Source organism: Panthera tigris, chromosome A2 (genome assembly GCF_018350195.1).
Source record: "Panthera tigris isolate Pti1 chromosome A2, P.tigris_Pti1_mat1.1, whole genome shotgun sequence".
Classification (NCBI taxonomy): Eukaryota; Metazoa; Chordata; class Mammalia; order Carnivora; family Felidae; genus Panthera; species Panthera tigris.
In genome coordinates, this window is record NC_056661.1 from 7,487,013 (window position 1) to 7,503,498 (window position 16,486).

At 51.4% G+C, this 16,486-nt stretch overlaps 1 protein-coding gene across 2 annotated transcripts in view; it reads right to left on the minus strand.

Annotated features, from left to right (window-relative positions):
• The window catches only part of OLFM2 (olfactomedin 2), a 59,478-nt gene that overhangs the window by 4,598 nt on the left and 38,394 nt on the right, over positions 1 to 16,486 (minus strand). For both annotated transcript variants that reach the window (XM_042978113.1, XM_042978112.1), the window contains exon 2: positions 110 to 259. In XM_042978113.1, the coding sequence (XP_042834047.1) occupies positions 110 to 259 (150 nt within the window). The remainder of the gene's footprint in view (positions 1 to 109; positions 260 to 16,486) is intronic.

Sequence of the window (16,486 nt, forward strand, 5' to 3'; positions counted from 1 at the left end):
GTTATCCACCAGCTCTGAACAATCTGGATGGCTGGATCTGGCCCCGGCTGACCTGGACGGGGGCCGAGGGCAGGGTGGGACCCGAGCGCTTTTCACAGTCTGCTCTTACCTTCCCCATCAGCTGCCGCAGCTCCCGGCTCCGGCCGTCGCGGGAGCAGGTGCTCTGCGCCGGGATCACAGCCGTGCAGATGCATTTCCCGTCGGGCGCCTGGGCCGAGGTGTAGAGCTGCCAGCCCTCCTCGGGGCTCTGGAAGAGGGTCTGCGGGGAAGTCGGGGGGTCAGAGAGCAGGAGCCCGGTAGGGGATTCCCCCGGCCCATGCTGGGGGAGAAAGGGGACCCAGGGAAACGACAGATGCCCTGGAATGTGCTGGACCATGTGCTGAGCGCCTGGTGCCTGTGATCTCAATCCCTCCTCAAGGAGACCCATTTGCCAGATGATGAGACAGGTATGGGGGGGGGGGGTGGCGGTTCAGGAGCGCGGCAAGGAGTTGTGGGATTCGAGCCCTTCCACAACACAGGAATTCATCCTCGCACACGTGTTCGCATACACACAGCACTGCCTCCGTAACCGCCAGTGGGACGCAGACCCACTCGTACTGATCCCCAAACCTGGAGCTCCCTCTCTGCTTTCCCAGCCCACGGTGACACATGGACTCTGGATATACTGTTGTCATCTCCACCCTCCACCCCTGCTCCTGAGAAGCCCAGATAAGGTAACGGCGAGAGGGCGACAGAATCCTCACAGAGACTTCCAAGCCCTCGAATAGAAGGCATCACTTCAGACTCCTAAATTAAACTTCAGGTCGGGGCGCCCGGGTGGCTCAGTCGGCTAAGCGTCCGACTTCGCTCAGGTCATGATCTTGCGGTCCGTGAGTTCCAGCCCCGCGTCGGGCTCTGTGCTGACTGCTCAGAGCCTGGAGCCTGCTTCGGATTCGGTGTTCCCTCTCTCTCTTGCCCCGCTCCTGCTCTGTCTCTCTCTCTCTCTGTCTCTCAAGAACAAAATAAAAAACGTTCAAAAAAAATTTTTTTTAAAACGGAAAAAAAATAAAAAATAAATTTCAGGTCAATTTATGATGCTCATATAATTCAGGGATCAGGCACGGCTGTGTTTCCTGAGCCATGCTCCTTCAGAACACTAGCAATCTTTCCAGGTGTGCTCAGTGATCAAATAAATTTGTGTGTTGCTCCGTGAAACGTGTTCCTTTGATGCAGGACTTATCAGAGCCTTTGAAATGCTAATGTGCTTCAGGGAACTACAAAATTTTCTACACTTATTAGAAAATACCTAGCGAGTGCCTATTTTATGCCTGGCATAGGGTCTGGGATAGGGCTAGGAAAAGAGGGGTAAAGAAAACATATCTGGCCCGTTGTCCATGGATGGAGGAAACAGACATCAAACATGAAAATCCACGGATACTTCTGGAACCATTCACTGCAGTCAATGCTCCAAAGAAAGTGCAGGGAGTAACGGGGGTCTTCGTCAGGCTGGGATTTCAGAGGAGGTACCTCAGAGAAGGGACATTCAGAGTGAGCCAGGGGAAAACGAAAGGACAGGGGACACTTTTGACACCACAAATTCAAATCAATATCCGGACGTGTTTGAGCAACAGGGTTCGAAAAGAAGTGAGTGATCACAGGATAGAACATGGTGGTCCCCAGATCAGGCCCCCTGGAGTTTCACCAGAACATACCAGACTTAGTCACAAGCCCCAATCTTTTTGTTTTCATCAGGGAAGTACGGTCTCCTTTGTTCGACCAAACACTTGTTAAGCTCCTACTGTGTGTCAGGCTCCATTCTGGAGACTGAAAACACAGCAGTAAACAAAATGCCCAAACACAAAAGCTCTTCTAGGAGCTTACATTAGACAAAGACAGAAATAGGCAAGTAAATGCCAAATATTTAAAGGGTGATGAGTGCCATACAGGGAATCTGCAACGTCAGGGTGGCTCCAACAACGTGTCATTTGAGTCAAGACCTGAAGCCGGTGAGGGATGAGCCATGCAGATATCTCAGGAAGGAGGTTCCAGGCAGAGATAAGGACAAGTGCAAAGGCCCTGAGGCACGGTCATGCCTGGTAGGTTCGGGGCACACGGAAAAGGCTGGCGTGGCTGAAGCAGAGTGTGAAAGGTGGTGAGTAGGGGGGTGAGAGCAGGGAGGGGGCAGGACCGCATCTTCAGGACCTGTGGGTTGGTGGGGAAGACTTTGGTTTTTCCTCTGAGTGAGGTGGGAGCCACAGAGGGTTCTGAACGAGAAGGGATGTCACCTGACTCAGGTGTTCACAGACACAGGTGGTTGGGGGGGGCGGTTGCTGGGGACAGACGGGGGGGCCAGGGCAGAAGACCAGGGCAAATGACACTGCATCGGTCCCGGCGAACAAGGATGGGTGGTGGCCGTAGAGGTGGGAAATGAAAGACTGTGGTCCTATCCAGGATGCGTTCCTACATACCCGGAAAAAGTCCTCATAAAACCCAAGTGTTTTACAGAGAAACAAAGCCTCACAATAATTGTTCATTTGGACAGCGGTTAACTGATCGCCCCACAGAAGCTGTTCCCACGAGCCATAGCAGAGATAAGCCAGACCGTGAGTTACGAGCAATCTTGGAGACACCAGCTAATAGCCCACCTTTTTCTCTCCCACTCAGTGAATTCTTTTTTTTTTTTAAAGCTTATTGTAAAGTGAGCGACTGATGTAATTGTACAGATGAGCCTGACTCCCCCACTAATTTATAAGAAAAGTAAGCCATTCATAAACGCCATCTGAAATGATTGTAATTAGATATTCTTTGTGCCTTATTTATGTACACGCTTTTTGAAGTTGGGGGGGTCCCCCTTTTTGAATGTTTATTTAGTTTTAAATGTTTTAAATGTTAATTTATTTTTTAAGAGAGAGACAGAGAGCAGGCAGGCGAGGGGCAGAGAGAGAGGGAGACAGAGAATCCGAAGTGGGCTCCAGGCTCCGAGCTGTCAGCACAGAGCCCGACGCGGGGCTCGAACCCACGAACCACGAGATCATGACCTGAGCCGAAGTCAGATGCTTAAGCGACTGAGCCACCCAGGCGCCCCTGGGGGGAATCCCCCTTTTTAACAGTCCATGCCTCCCCCATGGAGCAGTGAAGTCACCCAGCCTTCCTTGCATGCAGGTATGATTGGGGGCGGGGGGGCGGGAAGCCACACTCAAGCCTCCCAGGCCTTAACTACAGAAACACCAGAATCCCCCACTGCAAAGGCTTCCTCTGTATGTAAGTCCCAGCCTGCTCTGCCTTTGCACTGGGCACGCAGCAGAAGCCCCTCCCACCCAGCAGTCCCCAACGAAGCCACACATAGGAGCCAGTGATAGACAAGTAGCCCTCTGGCCGGTCCCGTAGGAGAGCTCTGAGATGCATGCTGCAGGCAGCTTTCCAGGGCTGTGTCCCAGGTGCCCACGGGGACACCCTGTTCCTTAGCTCACCCTGCACAGGAGTCCTTCACTTCCCGGCTCACTTCTCCTACTGGTTCCTCCCGGTATCACCCCCCAGGTGGATACTTAACGCTCAACTCCTCCCCACCAGCTCTGCTTCTGCAGGGAGCCTGACCTAGGACCAGAAGGGCGGTCCAAGAACACCTTGCCCCTTGGTTCCAGGAGAATGTGAAACTAGCCTCGTCTCCTTTCATGACAAGTCTAGTTGTTTACAATGAAACAAGAAAAGAAAGGAAGGAAGGAAGGAAGGAAGGAAGGAAGGAAGGAAGGAAAAGAAAGAAAGAAAGAAAGAAAGAAAGAAAGAAAGAAAAGAAAGAAAAGAAAGAAAGAAAGAAAGAAAGAAAGAAAGAAAGAAAGAACTTGAGACTAAGCACCCCCATCCATGTTCCCCTGGCTCTGATCCCCAAGCCATTTGGACAACACCCCCCTCCTGAGATTCTCATTTGTTCAGAGACAAAGCAGCCGGTTCAACATAATGAACATCTCCTTTCTGCAATTCCTAGTGTGTCCTTTGAAGCAAACAAGCCATTTTCTCTCAACATATGAAATATTGAATTGTAAAAGAGAAGAAAGATTTAAGTGGCAAGGAGGGAAGGCCTCCACGGCTTTCCTAAAATAATTGTCTGCGCTGGACGCACCTCGCTGAAATGTTCTCTGCAGCAATGTAATTAAATGCCTGAGGCTCGGCTGCCAAATCTCAGCACAGCAGAGACCCGGACTTTTGCCTGGCGGGTTCAAGTTCAAATACGCAGTCAAGTTCATGTCCCCGGGACCCACTGGAGTCCTGGAAGGCTCCTTGTTTGAGAGTCCGCATGCCAGCTCTCTCAGACTGGGTTTAGCTCAGAACCTCGGTCATGAACTTGTGGAGGGCACAGTCGTAGGGGTAGAGAAGGGCCTGCCCTAAGAAAAATGCTCATAACAGCAGGTGTGCGAGCCCAGGAACCGTCCAGGTACAGAAACCTCCAGTCAGGCGGCCTGTCTCACCACTGCTGGGGCAAATGTACTGGAGAAGCCAGCTGCTCTCTTGGCCGAGCTGCTGGTACTGAGTTTAATATTCCTGCTAATGGGCTCTAAGCGGGTAAGCTATGCGCTCAAGTAGCCGCTTCTCAAATCGTCTTTTCTGGCTGCGATTTTTTCCAACACTTTCACCAAGGATGCTGCGCCCCAATTAAAGCAGCAGTCCCCCGTGACAGGTCCAGGATTGACACGCAGGAAAAATTCCTCTCGCTGTCACACCCTGGCTCATCATCGCGGCCTACGGCTCTGCTACTTACATCTTGGTTCAAAAACAATTCCTGGCTCTTCCGGGGGCAGAAGGATCGCTTACAGGATCCCGGGCCAGCCATCCGTGGAGCACTGGCTACCGGGGTTTACCCAACAGGAACAGAGCTAGCGGCTGCCTCTTAATAAGACAAGGATATTATTGCATTTGAGGCCGGGTAATTTCATCAGGAGGCAGAAGTGGCTTGGGGCATATATATTTATTTGTACCCTGCCTTGTTCCAGAGAGGACTGCAAGTGGTTTACAAGGGTATGTAAACCACCACACGATAGCTCCAATTAGATAGGAGAGTAGGAATTAGATGTTTCTGGAGGGCAGTCTGCCAATCCAGAGCGAAAGCCTCCAGGTTTCTGCTTGTGTATTTAACCCAGCCAATCCGAGTCTAAGAATTTGGCCCAGGGAAACCGTGTGGACAAGCACAGGACTGCTGCAACGATGCTCATTAAAGCGCTGTTTAAAATTGGACACCTGGAGTTTTCTCCCTTCAGTTCTTTGACGGCAGGGGGCTTGATTTCAAAACTTAAGGTGTATGCGCAGGAGGGAATACTATGCAGCCGTGAAAATAGGAGATTAGCGGGGATTTTTATGGTCATCTTCAGATTGATTTTATCTTCTAAGTTTCCTACAGTGAGCACATATTGGTCTTGGAAAGATTTTTCAACCTCCTCCCCCCCACCCCACCCCTTTTTTTTTTTTGCAACGGAGACGAGGAAGAGAGAGAAAAGTGGGGAGGTAGACAGAGCCAAAAATTAGGCTAAGAAAAACTCATCCCTTTAAAACCCGAACAGCCAGCATATGGTCAAGCCATAAATTTGGCTCGAAGTTCCTTAGCAGCCAGCTCAAAAAGGGAAAGCTGGTCATTTATATGGTTCCCAGTGTCCTGAAACAAAAGCACACCAGCTGCTTAGGAGCGAGCTTAACTATTTTCGGTACCAAGAACAGGCAAGGATCTCTCCCACGATCCTCCCAAAAAGGAGTCCCTGTGATGGCACCAGGATCTTTCCAGACAACATTCTTACACTGGGGAGGAGCGGGGGGGGGAAAGGGGGGATGGGCAAAATAGGTGAAGGGATTAAGAGGCACAAACTTGCAGTTTTAAAATAAATAAGTCACAGGGATGAAAAGTACAGCACAGGGAATGTAGTCAATATATTGTAACAACGTTGGATGGGGACAGATGGGGACTACACTTCTCGGGGTGAGCATTGCATAATGTATAGAATCATCAGATCGCTTTGTTGTGCACCTGAAACTAATACCACATTGCATATTTTTCCAGTTAAAAAACCTCACGACAGGGGCGCCCGGCTGGCTCAGTCCATGGAGCATGCAACTTTTGATCTCGGGGTTGTGAGTTCGAGCCCCATGTTGGGTGTAGAGATTACTTAAAAAAATATAAAATCTTAAAAAAAAAAAACAAAAGAAAACAAAACTTATCCAGAAACAACTCATTTCCTTTGGCTGTTTCTTACTCCCACTCGGATGGTAGAGAAGAGCCAGGTGGTTAACCGCAGAGTCCGGGGGTCAGGCTGCCTGGGTCTATGTCCTGACTTGGCCACTCGCTTGTTGTCTGGCCTGGGCAAGTCATTTAACCTCTGTTAAATGCACAGCCTCTGTTTCCTCATCTGGAAAATGGACACGGTAATTGTACCTACCTCATAGGGCTCGTGGGAAGCGTGAATGAATTAATGCTTTTTGTGAGAGCAACTGGTAACAGTCATCGGCACGTAGTAACTGCTATGTGTTTGCATTTATTATTATTACCCTCATGACTCTAAAGCCAATTTGCTAACTTCCTGAAGTCAAAATGGTCTGACCTTGATGCAGGCACTGAACCGAGATGATCCGGAAGAACTCGGGAGAGTCCCGTGGAGCTGGGGCGGAGGCTGCAGGATGATGAAGAGTTGAAAGGCCGACGTTGGAGAGGAGTGAGCCCCATGGAAGATGGGCAGAGACACTTGCCCCGTCCTCGTCCCCATGTGGCTCAGTCGGCCCCCTGTCCCGGAGCATCTCCTACGCCAGCAAGCAACAAGGTGACACGGCCGTTGTCTCTGGCCCGTCCTCTGGTCTTGCCCAAACACCCTGCTTTTCCCGCCTCCAGGCCTTCGCCCTGGCGGGACCCTCTGCCATCAACACTCTTGCCCCATCTCACAGCCGGGCTAACTCTTCCCGTTCCTGGGGCTGTCGCATAAATGTCTCTTCCAAAAGCAGTCTCGCTGTCCCTGCCCCATGTCACCCACCTCTCAAGGCATCCTGGGCTGGCTTTCCCTAACATTTCTGCTTCTTACTCTATGTCAAGCATCGTTCTAAGGACTTTGTAAGTAGGTGACCAGCAGGCACTGCCGTTCTCTGCCTTTGGTAAGGGGAAGAAACTGGGGCAGAGGGTTCAAATCTCTTCCCCAGAGCGTCACAGTCTCTTGTACCGTCCCGGGCTTCAAACGCAGGCCATCTGACTCCACGGTCTACACCTCCACGTCGCACCTTCTCAGTCCTCCTTCAGGGCCTGAGCCCGATGGCCATTAGGACCTCACGGGCGTGACCACTAGCCCAAAGCCTGCTTCTGCCCCTGCATGGGAACCGGCATGGGGGTGGAGAATTCTGTCTGCTTTGTCACCAACTGCAGCCCCCGGGCCTGGCACACTGAATGTTCGTTGGATGATCGGACAGTGGTTGGCCAGCGGGACAGAGAGCAAACTTCTTGATAGGTCCACCATCCATTCCCCCTTCTGCCACCAGACTAGCTTCCGTCTGTCCTAGGGAGGGATCAGGGATCTTGTGATGTCAGGCTGGAGAGAGACACCGGGCAGGCTCAGAAGCAGGCATGGCTTCTCCCTGACGGCCGCGACGGCAGAAGGGCCGTGATGAATAATCAGGGACATGCCTGTCTGCCACGTCTGAGCTATGACAGGGGCCACGTCCCTTTGGAGGGCTTGAGATAATAGCAGACTGCTCCTGTCAGACCCCGAGGTATTGGGCAAATGCCCCCCCTGAGTGATAAGCGTGACAGGTGTTAAGGACATTATCAGCTCACCTATGCCAACTGGGTCTCCGCAGCCTAAGCAGCTGGGGCTTTGCCGGTGACAGCCTGTGGCTGGTGGTGACTATGAGCTCATTCATTCATTCACTCACTCTCAATGCAGTTAACCCGCCTTGTCCTGAGAGGCTATCCAAGCCGGCAGCACGGCACAACCTCTTACCCTCGGAAGGCCCCCAAGCCTTGGCAGGAGGCCCTCAGCACCCCTGGAGCCCCTGTCAAGCCAGGACTTATGTTCCAGGACGTCTTGGGCTCTGCCATCATAGTGCCAGTGTGGACCAATAATCAATGACATAGATTTTCTTGGGAAATACAGGAAGAGACACAGGTCTCTCCGTTCGACTGACCTCCCCCACTCAAGTCCAAGGAAGGCTTGCATTGTGCAAGTATTTACAAACTCAGCCCCTTCCCTCCGAGTGTGGCCCAGACTGTGCTGGAACCACCATGAATCCCTGCAGACAGTCCTAAAGTAGGGCTTATGGACAGAGGTTTGCATCAAGGCTACAAGTTCTCATACAAGGGTCATGCCAGTCATCAGAGAAGCTTGCTTTGAGAAACTGTAAGTCCCTTCCACCCCACCCCCAACACTCAAGAACACCCTAGTTGAAGAGAGCTTTCTGGGAGGGAACCAACTCCCTCCTAAGCCTGCTGAGTTTCACAGGCCTCCTTTCAGATCCTCAATGACTCCTGAGTCTTTATCACCCCAGGGCCTTTGAACTTGCTGCTCACTGCACAGTTGTTCAGGTGAGCCATGATGAGAGCTTTCCCCAGGGTAGATGTCATGGGGACAGACAAGTCAGAGCTCACAGGATTTGCTGAGGGTGGAAGGAAAATGGGGGAGCCGAACAACAGGGTGGGTGGTGGGGGTGTCATTTACTGAGATGGAGAAGGCTGGAGAAGGGGGTCTGTGGCAGGGGGAGGGGCAGATGGGGGGTGGCAATCAAGAGTCTGGTCTGAGATGTGCATTTGGATGCTGGCTGTAGAGAGATGGGATTTAAATCGTGGAATGGATGAAGGAGAGGAGCAGCCACTGAGGTTTCATAGTTTATTTAACTCTTGAAGAGCGTGCCCTTTGCTATGGGCTGAACGTCTCTCTGTCTCCCTAAAATTCATATGTTGAAACCTAACCCCCAGTGTGAAGGTATTTGAAGGTGAGCCCTATGGGAGGGAGATCGGTGCCCTGATAAGAGACCCCAGAGAGCTCCCTTATCCCTCCCACCACGTGAAGATGCTATGAGCCAGGAATCTGGCTCTCATCAGACACCGAATCCACCGGCACGTTGATGGACTTCCCAGCCTCCAGAACTGGGACAAGTAACTGTTGGTTGCTTAAGCCCCTGCATCTATACTACCTGTGTTATACAGCCCGGACAGACTAAGACATTCGTCTAAGCTGCTTTACAAAAATGAAGTCCTTATAGCCTCCCCTCATGCAATGAGGTAGGCACTAACACCAGATCCATTTTACAGATGGAACAACTGAGGCACAGAGAGGAAAGTCAGATGTCCAAACTCACAGGGCTGGTAAGTATCCAAGCTCGCATCTGGATGCTGGCCTCTCAGACTCTCAAATACTTGCTTAGTCACTATGCTCAGGGAAGAAAAGTCTCTCCCTCCATAGAAGCTTGGCCTCAAAACTTACACCTCTGATCCATTCTCCCCAGAGAAGCCAGAGCTGGCTTTCAACAGGTCACCTCCACATTGAACCCTGCATAGCTCCAGGTGCCCTCCATATAAAGCTAGTCACTAGTCCTGCCCCGTCAAGCCTGGATGAATTCTCAGCCTCCCCTGAGTTTTTGTGAGTTCTTAAGCAGATCACTTGGCCTCTGTCATTTGTAAAATGGAGATTAAAAATGTCCTCTGACCCTTGAGTGCACACACGTGCGCGCGCATGCACACACACACACACACACACACACACACACAAACACACTTAAGCGTAAGCTGCTTGATGACTGCCCCTGCTCTGTATGGTTGGGAACTACATTTCCCACACTGCCTTGCCCTCTGGCTTCCAGGAAGATGCAGCCAATGGAAGGAATTTATGGATGATCTGAGGGCGGGACAAAGGGATAAGCAGGGGTATTTTCCCCCTTGCTGCCTCCTGTGTTATAGCCATAGCTACATCTCCTCTGTGGCTTAAGCTTCCACCAACAGCTCCACTCCCAAGCTCTGTTTGTACCACCTTTTCCTTTTTTTAAATTTTTTTTTAACGTTTATTTATTTTTGAGACAGAGAGAGACAGAGCATGAATGGGGGAGGGTCAGAGAGAGAGAGAGAGACACAGAATCTGAAACAGGTTCCAGGCTCTGAGCAGTCAGCACAGAGCCCGACGCGGGGCTCGAACTCACGGACCGCGAGATCGTGACCTGAGCCGAAGTCGGCCGCCCAACGGACTGAGCCACCCAGGCGCCCATGTACCACCTTTTCTACTTGACGCCAAGTCCTGGGGGATAGAGGCTGTCTGCTGTTGTTAATCTCTGGGTTTCATCTCCATCCCTTGTTTAGTTTCGTATCTCTTGCACCATGTTTGTAAACAATTCCCCATATTAAAATCCATAAAATCCCTCAAAGATGTGTTTCTTTACTCAGACCCTGAAGAGAATAATAGCTGCTCAGTTAATACATGTAATACAGTTAGTACATGTTAATACAGGCAGCCATAGAGTTTTACAACACAGGCTGCTTCAGTCCAAATTCTGATCTGTTCCTTTTTGTGTGGCTTGGGGCAAGTAGCCCAAACCTTCTGTGCCTTCCTTAACCTCTCTGCTTTCTCATCTAAACATTGTGATCATAAAAGCCAGGCCTCACACAGTTGTCATCAGGACAAGGAGTTAGTACATGTCAAGAGTCAACCACAGTGCCTGGCACATAGTGTGTGCCCGGTCGGTAGGACCTTTTATATCAACCCACAGAACCAGCAATGTTCTAGAATAGTTCCATGTCCCCTGCTGTCTTATTTTTAATTTTTTTTTAATTTTGGAATAATGTTAGATTGACAGCAAAGTTGTGAAGATAGGACAGACAGCTTCCATATGCCCGCCACCCACCCAATTCCCCCCGGTGCTAACCTTTTACATACCCACGGTACACCTGTCACGACGACGGAAACCAACCCTGGTGCGTCACTACAACTAAACTCCAGGCTTTATCGGATTTCCCTAGTTTTTCCACTCATGTCCTTTTTCTGGCCCAGAGTCTCACGTTGTATTTAGTTATCACAGCTCCTTCATCTCCTCCGTTCTGTGATAGTTTCTCGGTCTTTCCCTGTTTCTCAGGACCTTGCCAGTTTTGAGGACTAGTGGTCAAGGACTTTGCACATGCCCCTGTGCTTTGAAGGGCAGAAACCGGGTCCTGATTTCTCCCTGTGGTTTCCTGGCACACAGCCCGATGCCTGGCACACAGTAGCTGCTTCACAGACACTTCCTAAATGAATGAATACATGAATGGCAATCATTTCTTTATTCTCCCACACCCCGTGTTCTGTAGGCATCCCTGCCAGAGGCTAGATCTAGAAAAGTTCACAGCGAAATAAAAGCTCTTCTCTCTTCAGAAGGGTTCCTTTTTGATCCTTTCTTTGTAGACATCAAGGATCTATTTCTTTAATATTTAGGGGGTTTTGTACCAAATAGAAGCGGCTACATTTGCATCAGATGTCTCGTTTTTCAAGGCAAGTGAGAAAGATCTTTATAGCAGGATGGGTTTCTTCCTTCCCAGATCTGTCACTCGATTTCTCTGTTTCCCCCTCCCCGGCTTTTGGGCCTCTGGCAGGGGCAGGGTGGGGGGGTTGGGGCCCTGGAATCATCCACACTTTGATGTCCTCTCTGTCCCAGGCCCAGGAAGCTTAATTAGAATCTCACAGGTGGCTAGGTGGCTCAGTCAGTTAAGCGGCTGACTTCGGCTCAGATCATGATCTCACGGTTCCGTGAGTTTGAGCTTTACGTCGGGCTCTGTGCTGACAGTTCGGAGCCTGGAGCCTGCTTCAGATTCTGTGTCTTCCTTTCTCTCTGTATCCCTCCCCCTCTCACGCTCTGTCTCTCTCTCTAAAGTAAATGGAGAAACATTAAAAAAAAAAAAAAACTCACAAAGTTGCCGAGACTGAGCCAGCCTCAGGAGCTGGTGCGGGAGGCTGGCTGGTGATGGAGACGAATTAGAAGCTTTCTTTCCCATCCCTCTGAACGGTTCAATATTTGCCATGGGGACCCAGGGGCCTGCCTTCGGGTACACAGAGCATGCCCCTCTTCTGACATTAGCAGGGCAGAGATGGGAATTCCCTTTAACCGCCCAGGCCTGGGGGTCTGACTGCTTTTTATTCCTCAGCCCTGGCAGGCCAAGCTGAAAGCAGGGATGGGAGAAAAATGCCCCCATCGAGGTCATTTCCCCGCCACCACAGCCCCTGCTGCTGGAAGACACTGGCTGGGGTTTAATCTCTCGCCTGAAGTTTGTCAGAAGTAAAAATGAGCCTGGGTGAGCTTTTCCGACACTTCCCTCGACTTACAGGAATTCAATTTCTGGACTGGGCATAAATTTGCAGCCATCAGCGCCCGCGGCGGGGGCTGGGGCTCGGCATATTGGCCGGGGATGGATTTCTGAAATCAATCCGTCGGCGCGTGGAAAAGGTCGTCGTGGGGGAAATTTATCTTCCGTGGCTGGCTGAGGCATTTCATGCCACCGCCAGGGACGCCCCTGCACAAAATGGAGGTGTTTGCTGCGAGGCTCCCAGGTGGGGGCTGGAGGGAGGAAGCCTTGAAGGCTGGAGAGCGTGGCCGGGAGGTGACAAGGGACCAACCTGCCAGCTAATAACTCACAGGGGCAGCCAGGTGCCGGGACTGCCTGAAAACCCAGTTCCACGGGCTCCGTGTACGTCCCTGCGGGCGGCAAGTTAATGCGGGGTTCAGACCCTTTGTCATTTGGTTGCATCTCTGACACACATTCCGGGGTTTCAAAGAAGTGAGTCGCAAAGGCATTCAATTCCTCCAGCCAAAGTGAGGCCACAGAACATAGTCGTTGAAGGCTCTGACTCTGGAGCCGGTCACTTGAGTAGAAGTTCCAGCTTTGTTGCGTGACCTTGGGCACGTGACTCAACCACCCCGAGCTTCCATTTCCCCATCTGTAGTATGGCGTTAAGAATAGCAGTGATGTGGGCGCCTGGGCGGCTCAGTCGGTTAAGCATCTGACTCTTGGTTTGGGCTCAGGTCATGATCTCACGGCTCGTGAGTTCAAGCCCCTCATCAGGCTCTGTGCTGGCAGTGTGGAGCCTGCTTGGGATTCTCTCCCTCTGTCTCTCTGCCCCTCCCCTGCCTGCTCTTTCTCTCTCTCTGTCTCTCAAAATAAACTTAAAAGAAAAGAATGGTAGTGATGTTATTGAGATTGTTGTTAATATATTCGAATGGCTTAACACAGGCAATGTAATACACGAGTGCAATAAAATTGATCATAGAATAAAAATAAGCAAATAGGTGCTGACAGGGAACACAAAAAGGCAGCTCAGTATCTGGGGACCAGACAGTCTGCATTTAAATCCTGGCCCTGTGTTACCTTGGGCAAGTTACTTACCCTCTCTAAGCCTCAGTCTGTCTATCTCTCAAAGGGGAGGGAGGTGATGACAATGTTGGTGTTTTGAGGGGTAAGTGAGCTAATATATTTGAGAGACAAGTGAAGGGGCGATTATAAAACAGTTTGGCGAGTGCCATGCTGGGGGCAGTACAGGGTGCTGTAAGCAGAGGCTGGTTGGCTATGGAGCCCGGTTTTGAGGGTTCAGGGACAGCCTTCCAGAAGAAGCCAAAGCTAAATAGACAGTATGAATGGGCAGGATTCCGCAGGGTGAGTGAGGGGGTTCCAGGCAGAGGGAATAGTGTGGGCAAAGACCCAGAGGGGAGAGAGCAACTGTGCATCCCACCAGTATTTACTGAGCACCTGCTATGTGCTGGGCACGCTGTAGGCACTGGAGACACAGCAGCAAATGGGACAAAGATCCCCACCCTCGTGTCAGTTCCACTCTGGTAGGAAGACGCGTGGCACACTTGAAACTTGTTCAGTGAGGTGCCGAAGCTCAAGTTGGGAGGCGGGAGGTGAGCTGGGTGTTCTGCTGGTCTCTCCGGATCCTCTCGCCCCACTCCTCCTTCCTCTCTGTGCTCTGGGAGGCTGACCTCTCCAGCCCTCACCTCCCAGAATCCCCTGCCCTCCAGCATTCAATGGAGCCTGGCCAATGACGGCAGCCACAGGAGACAGGGGGGCAGAGGAGAGAGAGTCTGGGGGGGGGGGGACACGGTTTAGCACATAACCATGTGTGAGTAGGGAAAGGATCTGGTCAGGAACATCATGGAGGACAGACTGGCCAGAGCAAGACAGAGGGGCAGAGAAATCCAGCAGATGAGCACATCGGAAGGCTGATTTGGCCCATCGTTGTGAGTTTTCCAGGGCTTTCAAAGAAGTGAATCTCAAAGACAGAAAACAGCTCTAGCCGGGAGACACGTCCCCCTCTCAGAGGGGAGGGGGCAGTGACAGCCACCGGGGTCACCGGAGCCCTTTGTTAGCGAGAATGGGCCACTTGAAGGGAAATCGATCCCAGCTAAGCGTCGAGCAGCTGCTCCCAGCCAAAGCTGCCGGAGAGAGGCCCTTTGCCCCTTCTCTTCCAGGTCTGGGACGAGAGCCAGCAGGATCCTGAAGATTGTTCTGCCAGGTGGCCAGTCCCAGAAGAGCCTTCAATCAGCATGCATTGTGGTGTCCATCCCAGGTGGCATTCCAGCATCACCTCCAGCCTCGGTACTAACCAGAGACCAGCTCCACATGTAATGATTATTATTGTCACCAGCCTTGCCGGGCACTGCCTGTGTGCCAAGCACTCTACATGCATAATGCATGCATGAGGGACCCCCCCCCTCGTGCCACTTCCTAGCCATGTGACCCTGCGCAAGTGACTTGAACCTCACTGTGCCTCGGTTTCCCCATCTGTAAAACAGGGCTAACAGTAGCGCCCCCCTCGTCGGATTGTTGTGGACGTAAATGAGTGCCCATGTGCACAGCTTCAAACCCTACACAGTGGGGGCCGTGTAGGCTCAGCTACTGAGAGTATTGTCCCCATTCATCTCACAACAGCTGTGTGGTGTCAGGCTGTTATAAACTGAAGGTTGGGGAGGAAGAGTCAAGTGGCAGAGACTGCTGTGGAACAGAGGGGGAACAGAGGCCACGCTAGATGGTTCCATGGAGGGAATACAATAGGGCAAGTGTGATACAGAGGAGCCAGAAAGGCTGAAAGAGGAAGTGGGGAAAGCGAAATGATATAAAAAAGAGTAAATGCAAGAAACTTCAGGGTTAGCAGGGGCAAAAGGAGGAGGGGTGTTACCAGAGCCCAGGAGCAGGGACCACCAAGCAGGAATTGTGGTTGCCTGAGCGGATGGCAGCCGGGAGCTGGACCCAGGGACGAGACAAAGCCACCGCCTGAAGCAAAGAAACAGGGGGAGAAATCCTCTGGCTTCTCTCTTCCTCCCACCTCCAACTGCCACCACAGCCTCCCATTGGCTGAACCCAACAGGAAGCCAGTGAGCAAGGGAACTTGGGAGATGTAGTTTTCAGGGGTCAACTGTCCCGCAATACAGAGAACAAAGGAAGGGCAAGGAGCAGATCCAAGGGACACCAGGTAAATAACAAGCCCACAGGACTACGGCCCCATGCTGCCTCTCCCTAAAGTTGTCTTAACTACCAAGCTACAAACTTACAGAGCACTTGCCTAAGTCAACTGTCCCATTTCATGGCCCACAGTAAGTCTGAAGGAACAGTGATAATGCTGAATCCTCCTTGTCCATAGTTAAGATCTAAGTTTAAAAGTCACCACCTCAGGGAAGCACTCCCTGATTACTTCCTTAAAGAAGCCCTTTTCGGTCCTCAGCTCCCTGTCTGGCACTTGTCATGGCAGACACCATGCTATATATATAATTTGTTGGCTGGTATGGCTCCTTTCCACAAGGAAGCAAACATACAAGTACGAACACCTCGTATCTTGGTCACTACCATGTCCCCAGTGCCTAGACCAGCACTTGGCACAGAGTAAGTGCTCAATAAATATTTCTACAATTTCTTTTGCTTTTTACAATGCTGCTTCTTTATGTATTAGCTAGAACCGCAAACCCAGGTCTGTGGGGTTATGCAGATGCTGGTGTTTCTACTCTGTTACCCTCCAATAGGTGACCCTACGACTCTCCAAACTCTGTGCACCTTTCAAGGCTGAGAGCAAACATCACCACCTCCGGGAAGCTTCTCTGTCCCTGAAGACAGATCGGGGACCCCTCCTGTGTGTGCCTCCATAGTTCCCTACCCCTTCCCTCTCACAAAGTTCTTATACTTTATACCTTTCCTTGCCCGGGTGGGTGTGTCTGTGTCCTATTAGGCGATGCGCTCCGTAAGGGCAGGGCTGGTCTACTTTCCTGCTGTGGCCCCAATACCAGCACAAGCTGGACAGAGTAGGCAGGCCTCATCAGGATGTGAATGAATGAATGAATGAATGAACGAACGAACGGACGAACCAATGCCTCCTGCATACTCCGAGTCTCCCACGGGACCTCTTTCTCCTCCACTCCGCTCACACCCTCTATTCCATTCTCTCGGGCTCACCTCCCTTCTCCTCCTTCCTTCCCAGGATGGATACGAGGGCTCTGGGTTTTGAAGGAGTCACGGGGCCTAAGGCAGTTGACTGTAGCTTGGAAGCACACAAAC